We start from the raw sequence: 9400 nt of genomic DNA, 5'->3' as shown, positions 1-9400 counted from the left end.
TTCAATAGTCCATTAGAAAATGTTTGCTGACAAGACATTGAGCTCTGCTCTCCTCTGCCTTTAAAATTTCACCAAATCGAAGTTTTCAAATCATCAACAATCGCTTGGTTCAGTCAGAGCTTTGCTTTTTAAGTGGATTCTCAATGAATTATAAAAGCATCTATCAACAAAGAAAAGATTTCTGCTCTGTCCGCCAAGGACACAGATGAATGTCCTACAAATAGAGATGAGCTCACAGCAAGTAGCACCACTTAGAGTCCTGTGTTAATCCCATCAGTCTGCATCTCTGGAGGATTTTATATAACTTAAATCAACTGGGAAAAAACTGGAAGAAAGGAAAAAGTCTCAGCGTTAAGTAAAGGAAAAATATTAAATTTGAACCTAAAATTGGGTTTGTGAATTGAGGATTGACTAGATCAATTTAAGGTTCTTAAAAAAACTATAGACATATAAACTAACCTTAAACATTAACTAGAAATAATAACACAAGCTATAGAACCTCAAGTGAAAGATTTAAAGTCTCTCTCTATTGCATGTCATTAAAAAAAAAAAATCTGTCTTTCATACTGTGACTCATTCCAAACAAATTATTGATATTTATAAAATTTACTCTTGGATGGACAGATTCATGCAATAGGAGAATAACCCTGAGCTCCAGCTATGGATGTAGCATGTGTCTCCTCTGTGCTGGGACGAAAATGTCACTGCGGCTCAGGTGGAAAGGTTTAAGCCATCGACCCGAGGCTACAGCTTGCTCTGTCAGTCAGGCTTCCAGTCAATCATGGCTTCCAGGTATGAAAGTGGCCATGGACTACTTAAACTGCAGCCTCCATCTCTTTCTTTCTCTTATGAACAGCAGAATATATTCAGCTGACGAATTGGAAGCTGGATTATTAGTCTATGAGTGCTGGGAGGCTGCACTGTGGTGCTGGGCTACATTATGAAAATTCGATCAAGTGCCTCAGTACACCTTTAGAGTTGTGAATACAGTACTGGAGAATGCAGATGGAGGGATCTCCAAACGACCTGTGGGCTCCAGAGGTCAGGAGACGATACGTGAAAAGAAAGAGCACTGAGTTGAAAAACTTCATTTAAAATGAATGCGATGCCTTTCTTTACTGCTATAGCAATGTTTAAATAAAAGCTTCTTCAATGCTTTGTCCAATTACCCTGCTGCACCAACAAAAGCAGAATTATCAAAATAAACTTATGATGTAGGATATAAAAAGTCAAGGACTATGAGGGGAAAAAGAGAATGCATGACCTTTGGCCTACAATATTATTAAAATTACTGACAGAAAGAGTAGTGTGATTTTTTTCAGTCTTGGAAATTATAAAATTTTAACACAACATCGCCATCTAGTGGGTAAAATAAAAAGAAAATAACATGTTCAGAAATTGAAGGAAATTTAAGGTAAATGTGCATTTTGAAGTTTACATTTAAAGTTCTGATTATAATTTTCAATTTCAGTTTAATTGATCATGACATGCAAGCATAAATAAATTAAACATTTTTATCACAAAACAGTTTTGCAAGGCCTCCAAAAAGACACATCAAAGAGCTCTAGCAGGGAGGAAAAACAGTGGGAATGATCTAATATTGGCTTTCAATTATCGGATGAAAATTGTTTGAAATTGCTTTTTAACTTGATTGAATTTGACTCTTACTGTACTGAATGTGATGCTACTTAAACTTATTGATTTAAAAAATGGATTTGAATTCAACTTGTTTATATGAAGTTGGCTCCGAGATTACTTTAAAGAAAATATGTCTCTATACAAACAAACAGAATTCAATTAAAAGACCAGCTGGTTTCCTTGAAGAACAATTTTCATACGGTTAACTAGTCTAGATGTTAAAATAAATAGAAAATATTTGCTATAGAAGACTTAAAAATGAGAACCAAACATACAATAACCCATTTACATACAATAAAATAAACCGGGGAAGGCTCACCACCCTCCAAAAAAAGAAAAATCAACAGAATTACTGCTTTTTCATGGCACTGTACATTTAATATTACCAGTTAAATTAGATATATAAACTCAGTTGAAAATTAGCTCACTAATTTTAATCATAAAAGAAGTTTTAAAAACAAAAAGCAACGTTCTTTGCTTCCTTGTAAAGCTAACCATGTGTTTCTAGAGACCAATAATTAATGTCACTTACTTGACTAGATCCACCAAAAAGTTTGCCTAAGCTGCCAGGACAGACATACAAAAAAAAAACAAAAAAAAACTTAGTTATTTAAAATACTTAAAACACTTTTTTTTTTCATTTTTATTAATTATTTCTGATGAGTGGAGCCGTTTCAAGTTTCATCACAAACTAAGCTGACATGGCAAGAAAAGTATTTGGAGTCAAAATAAAAGAAGCAGACATTATGAGCTTCAACATTCATGAGTGCAACAATAAGCTCTGATACAGTTAGCTGCGATTTCATGATTAACACTGTATTAATGAATTCACCATCAACATCGCTGACTGGGGACAATCACATAATGAAGAAAATAGGAAAACAATTAACAACTGGGTTCGACATGTGGAATCATGAGAGATTAATTTCATAACAGTTTTAAATCAAACAGTATTTTTATAACAAAACAATCTAAAACTCTAAATGAACGTCTTTGCACTTATAAAGGTTTTGCAAAAGTTAGAATCCAATCCACATACTGATGTCATTTCAAGATAAAATAAAAATAAATCAGAAAATCATAGCCAACACACAGCCATACACATTAAATTAACTAAAACAGCTTCTAAGCACAAACCCCCTCATTTTATATCCGTTAGTACAGGCAAACTGAAGAGATCACCAGATGATTGTGATTATTATAAATTGACAGCAGCTCAATTTCTTTTTCATGTTCTGATCAAACACTTTAAAAAAAAGATGCTTAATTAACCATCTTTACCTTTTCTTCATAGATTAAACCCAAAATCTTTTTGAATACTTTTTTTAATGTTTCTAGATGAATTTATTTTAGTAAAACATAATTAGAAAGAGCTAGATGCTGCTTTACCTATTTCTTTCTGACAGTTTGAAACATAGAAAAATTAGAATTAAGAACTGCAGACTTTTAACAGTATCCACCCGTTGACACTTTAAGCGACGATGCATAAAAAAAAGAAGCATTAAAACCCCAGACAGCTACCAAAGTTTGTTCTAACACATGTCCACATGAAACAAAACGTAAACTCAAAACTTCGAGGAGGAAGCCTCAGAGTTTCTGGTTTTCAGAAAGAGAACGGCAGTAACACAAAACGCTGAAAACAAATAAAACTTGATCTTCTCACCTTGATCAGGGTCACAGGTCAAACACGTTTATATTTTTTATTTTACTAGATTAAATCCTTTTTGTATTTTGAATGAGTAGTTTTTGAATGGTAGAGGTTTTCTTTGTAAAAAGAAGTAAAAAACAGTTGGAAGACAAAAGTAAATACCTAAACCATGATGTCATTATTAACTTTTGCAGAAGGTGGCTTAAAAAAGAAACAGCCTGATCTTTTACAGACTGGATTCCATGTTGTTTAAACTTTAACCCTGCAATAAATGAACAAGCACACAAAGATCAGCATTTAGGGTCACTGAAGATGTCACCGCTCATCCTCCACCTTCATACCATGATTCACTCGTAATGCAGTGCTTTAAAAGTTATAAACATTAATACAATCTTCAGTAAAAAGTTCACATTGAATGCGCTACTGCGTTCTGTCATCTGGGAACAGTTCATTCCACAACAAAGCTCCACCTCTGTGACGAGTTTCCGCTCTCCGCTCAGTAGAACCTCTTGTTTCTCTCCTGTCTCTTCTGGAAAACCACAGCTCCCACCACCGCGCACACGACAATTCCCAGCAGAGCGCACAGCAGGAGCAGGAACACCTTCCAACCTGTGAGGGGCGTTCCCCGGAAGTTTCCAGTAGGATCATCAACGTTGTCTGAGGAAAAACAGGAGAAATAATCCATTTCAATGCATGTCTTACCGTTAGTTTAAACTTCCACTACTTCCATGTTATCACTGGTTTTGCTTTTATTCTCATCCTTTACTTATTGTTTTGACTTTCATGTCAGAAATCTCAAATTAACTGCTTTTAATATTTGTATTATCAGATTAATCGCGTTTTAGTTTTAATTTGCCTTCTGGATGGTTTTGGACAGAAGTTTCTATGCAACCATCACCAACTTATCCACAAATTTGAGGTGAACTGAAAGAATATGGAAGCAGTTCTCCATAAATAAACCAATACTACACGTGTCACAGAACAAACAGTTCTGATACAATATCAATACTAGAGAAACTACTCCTATAATGATCCGTTTACATTCAGGCAGATTCTTTTCTCTTTGAAGCAAAAATATAAAAAACATTTTTGTTTTCTCCTACATTCAATTATTGAACCAAATAGATTTTTTAATTATACACTACACAAAATTGGAAAAAAGGCATAACCATTGTTTACTTTCTATTTTTTTTTTGTCTTCTTTTTTTTGCAAGTGGCCTGGCCCGGAAGTTCTCTCTGCCCTGCACACTCTGTACAAATTGAAGTACTTTCACATTGAAGACATTTTTGAAGCCATTCGGTTATTTGCTATAAAGATCATAAAACTGTAATCAACAGCAGTATGAGTAAATTATCTGATTAGTGCAAAACCAAGATGTAGCAGGGAAGTCATCAGACATTTAGTTCACAATGCAATAACTCAAGTGTTACTTTACTGTATTGTAAGACAGAAAATAATGGATAATAACCTTGATGGAAGCACTTCAATGAATCATTGGAAAACAGATGCAAGTATTGATTTCTATTTTGCCAAAAATGATGTTTGTTTTGTTTGTTTCTCTGAAATCCTGATCTACCTTTGGGGGACTTGAAAAGGCTGACGCTGGGCTCGATTTTAGTCCAGTCCAAGTTCTCCTCTTCAGGGCTGTGGTCCACCATCAGCTGGTAGAGTTTCATAGAGATGACATCATGATTATCTGGAACAAATGAGCATGAACTGTTAACTATATCTTCAAGATTTAAATATGCAATTTCAATAAAATGTCTCCAAACTAAAACCATGGAAGCACCACAGAATTGTTTTAAAAAGTCAATTAAGTATCATACTTATTTTCATCTTTGTTGCCAGACGTCCCAGTTCTGACTTTACCTGAGAGATCTCCAGTTGCTGCTGATGCACCGAAGAAATATCCAGTAGGAAGACGAACACCTCCGATGTCGATGCACTCTTTCCACTCGTTCTTGTCGTCCACGTCAACCATCACCTGCAGACATACAGAGACGAAACATTAAATCATTTAGGTATATAAAAAAAGACGGGGTTCAGTGATTTCCCTCATGATGCAATAAGTAAAGATTTTACACTTTGAAACCCAAAGAGCTCAAAATGAAAAGCTGCTGTGGAGATGTCTTTATGTAAGAAAAGTGAGGATCAACTTGGGCATTAAACTGGCATTAGCATGGAAGCCTTATATAAGAGGCTGCTTTCATGGGTTTGAAGAAATCAGTGGAAGAGAACTATTCTGGAAAAACCCAGAATCTATTCCCTTTATGAAACCATTTCTTGACTTAAAGAAATAAAAAGGAAAACTATACAGAAATAACCTGGTGAAAATAAAGGTGTAATTCTCTATTATTAGTTTTAAACAGGTTGTGTTGTAGCTATGGGACCTGAGAATCGTTTAGATTTTAGACGCGCATCTGCTTTTGCATGTTTGTATCAAATATTTAATATATCTGTAGAGCTTGGCTGTGTGTTGAGGAGGTGTAGAATCATTTGATTCAGGAAACCAAGAGAAAAAAAAAGAACCATAAGGTTTCACTGCTTACCGTCAGTCGTCCTCTGGAGTAGCGGATAGCGAGGTACGTGTCAAAGTCTCTGTTTCTAATGTCAGCTGAGCAGCCTCCCAGCTCCGATGAGCGGCCATCTTTACCGTGATCATAACTCACTGTGCCGTTGTTTACCATGGCCGAGATGTAGGGGAAGGAGCGCTGGTGATTGGACAAATCATTGGATAAAAACATACAATATTAAAGAAGTGCTACAGTCAAATTAATAACGAAAATGAGAAGCAAATGAATGCAAAATAAATTGTGCAAATGAAACAACGTAAGAGTTCAGGCACTCCTTCACCTATAAGCAGCACTGAAAACTGATTCCAGCATGCAAAACTAAGCTAATGGTTTCAGATCTAATTTTGTACCAGCCATAACAAAAAGCAGCTGCAGTTTTTAACTAATTTATCTAGTTACAAAGGACCTTTTTTTTTTAGATTTGATTACAGTTTAACAGAACTACAGTAGATAATTTTCCTTAACATACATAATGAACTTCTTGTGAGTTTTAGATGCTGACATGCTCCACATTCTGACAGCATGCTGCTTTACAAAAAAGAAGGCAAACTCAGCACTGAAACGAGACTAAGAGCATGCCGACAGGAACCACTCACATCCGTCGAATCATCATTAGAGTAAGTATCTATAAAAACAGCCAGCCCGTGGAAGTGAGCATTGTTGGAAAACACAGGCCCTGCAAAGAAACAAGCGGATCAATCCACAGGAGCCACACTCTGTACACTTACATCCATTCCATGGAGGTCATTGCGGAAGGTATCCACAAAAATAGCCAGGCCATGAAACTGATCTTGGTTTCCAAACACAGGGCCTAGGATGGAGGCAGAGATGATGGAAGACATGAGCAGACAATGACACACACTGTGTGAAGAGCGAATATGAGAAGAAGCAGTGGCGATGGAAACAAACATCAGGATATTTTATGATGGAGTCACAATGGCAGCGAGGATCATTCAATATGAATGAAAATGGTTGGATTTACATTTTTACATCTAAGCTAATTATATATTGTCTATATTCAAGTCTGTATTTTATTATATTTGTAATTCTTTAATGTTCCTTTTCTACCGTCAAAATCTCAATGACTTTTTAAAAACCTTAAACCACTTATTTTAGCAAAAACACTTCAAGCTATCTTTGTCTTCTATCCAATGAATGGAGACAGGCACCAGAGCCCCCGCAGGGATAAACAGGTATAGAAGGACGGATGAATGAATGAATCGTCCCTGTTTTGCTGTGCCTGATAATCCATCCTGCTTTTAAAAATTTAAAAAGCTATTTTTGGAATGTGGTTTTTCTAAATTTTCTATACTAAAGCAGGTTTATTGACAAGGCAGCAAGGCAGCTCAAAGTGACAAAAAATAAAAGAAAGGCATAAGTTTTTGATGAAACTATGTAATTAATTCATCATTTTTTTAATGACAAAAGTATTACTTCTAAAATAAAGGTCCTATTAGACTTTCCTCTTCAAAGCTATATTAGGAAAAAAAGTTTGATTTCTAAAATTTTTGAAATCAAAAGATATGTTTAAACTTTGTAGAACAAAAGCACAGTTGTTTTGTGAATTTCTTTGTATTACTAAATCCAAACATGATTGCAGCAAAGACCACATAAAAAAGCTCAGCCACGAGTTTCTTCCACAAAAGACCTCAGCAGAAACGGGGAATGAGATTAAAAATGTACCTGGATGCAGTCTGTCCTTCGTATACCAGAGAGCGATGCCATCGCCATGGAGATTCTTCTTTCCTGATCCGTGAACTTTAAACTGCACATGCATCTCCCAGTCCTTCAGGTAACAAGGCTGCAAGGAATTTGCATAAACACTGAAGTGAGAACAAAGACTCAGATCTGAATGTTCAATGACAATAAAACTTTTTTCAGCAAGTTCCTTTAAAATGTTACTGATAGCCCTTTTAATATTTAGCCAATGTGTCTCAGACACATTTTTGGGTAGATGTTTGACAGATCACTGAGGCCGATAAGATTTAAATGATCAATCAATTCAAATGGAAAATGTTGGTGTTGGATTTCTACACGAATACAATTGAGACTTGTGATTTGTGAAGTTTTAGTATTTTAAATCGTTCAATCAATAGGATCAAAATCAACAAGAGTCCACTTGTTGCTCTACTTGGTTAGTAGTTTAACTCTGGATTTTGGTTTTTGTGACACCTTTTCATCAAAGTGTAAACCAAATCATACAAGTACTTCAATTCAGAGAGCACACATTATAAATTTTTCTCACCACAGTATTCCATATGGATCCCTGTTTGCTCCGCTCATCTGGAGTAAGCCGGACATATGAGCTCGTCACCAGTGTGCTTCCCCAGAAATCCCACTGATTGCCAACACCTTCAGAAGAAACATGTGAGAACCAAAGAGAAATCAGCAACCCCTGAAAGTGCAGTCTACAACAACATCCTATTTTGAGCCGAAAATCAGAGCTTTTAAATTAATAAATGTGTTTTTTAACCTGCAAGACTATCATGGCTTTATAAGCTGAACACAAGTTGCTTCCACAGCAGGTTAATTTGAAGTTTTGATAACATTTCTGGATGTTAAAAACCTAAAATTACCAATTTGTTGTTCATGGGGAAGTTCAACTTCTACATTATTGGCTTGAATTTATCTCAAAATACATGATTGTTATATTCGTTTAAGTGAGTTTCTGAGATGAAATCATTTGGCTTAATTATTATTAATGCCTCAAAGAGTTTATGAAAAGAAAAAGATGAACTTTTCCATTTCACTCTCAATGTACTCTTACCATTGCCTAAACAAATATGATACAGCTGTAAATCCACAAAGCTACAACAGTTGCACACCAACAAATAAAGCTCAAGTAAAGTTGTTTTAATTTTATTAGTAGTAATTAAAGTTCTGAAAATATAAGGTAGCAATACATATAAAAAATAAATCAGGAAAACACAAATAAAATTAACTAGTTACTTTTAGTTTCATTCAACTTGCATAAAGCTTTGATAAGTTTATAAAGAAAAATAACACTTAACCACCAATATATTTTCCTCAATACAAATACAATTTATTTGAAAAATAAAAAATAAAAGACAGATGTGAAATGAAATATACAAACACAGGCCATAATATATTAGGATTTGTGTGTTATTCCATAACAGCAATTCGTTGTGTCCATAAAACAAACAGTCTGTGTTTGAACTGCGTTTCGATGACTGTTTACATAGTCTGACAGGTATGCAGACTAGATCCGTGTAGCATGAGGCTTTCACCAGGCACCTACAGGAAACGGCAGGCAGTTATAAAGCTGCTCTTCAAGCTCAGCAACCTCATTCTTCAGGCTCCTGTTTCAAGTATAAACCAAAAATCTGCCATAGGAGCAAAAAAAGCTCTTCACTTAGAGTGAACATAAATTTCCCCAAAACCTGTTCAGCACATTAAAGCAAAAACAGAATAAGAGTAATAAATTACAAATATATGAAAAATACAACATAATACACATACCCCTTTAAAAAAAAAAAAAAAAAAAAAAAAACACAAAAAAATGCAAAAAAATATAAAATT

The 9400-nt window shown here is 35.0% G+C and overlaps 1 protein-coding gene across 2 annotated transcripts in view; it reads right to left on the bottom strand.

The window, feature by feature from the left end:
* Positions 1 to 2266: 2266 nt before the first annotated feature.
* lman2 (lectin, mannose-binding 2) overlaps positions 2267 to 9400 on the bottom strand; it is an 11207-nt gene continuing 4073 nt past the window's right edge. Inside the window, exons 2-8 of one of the 2 annotated variants that reach the window (XM_015036479.1) lie at positions 8106 to 8212; positions 7544 to 7661; positions 6457 to 6536; positions 5837 to 5998; positions 5157 to 5271; positions 4864 to 4983; positions 2267 to 3943 (exon numbers count right to left, since the gene is read on the bottom strand). In XM_015036479.1, coding sequence (XP_014891965.1) covers positions 3783 to 3943; positions 4864 to 4983; positions 5157 to 5271; positions 5837 to 5998; positions 6457 to 6536; positions 7544 to 7661; positions 8106 to 8212 — 863 coding nt within the window. In that variant the 3' untranslated portion in view covers positions 2267 to 3782. Of the gene's footprint in view, positions 3944 to 4863; positions 4984 to 5156; positions 5272 to 5836; positions 5999 to 6456; positions 6537 to 6588; positions 6672 to 7543; positions 7662 to 8105; positions 8213 to 9400 lie in introns of both variants that reach the window. The other variant, XM_015036478.1, reaches the window with a different exon arrangement.

The sequence above is a fragment of the Poecilia latipinna genome, unplaced genomic scaffold (assembly GCF_001443285.1).
Source record: "Poecilia latipinna isolate Pla-1442-1.1 unplaced genomic scaffold, P_latipinna-1.0 Scaffold370, whole genome shotgun sequence".
NCBI lineage: Eukaryota > Metazoa > Chordata > Actinopteri > Cyprinodontiformes > Poeciliidae > Poecilia > Poecilia latipinna.
This window is presented reverse-complemented; position numbering and strand designations above follow the sequence as displayed.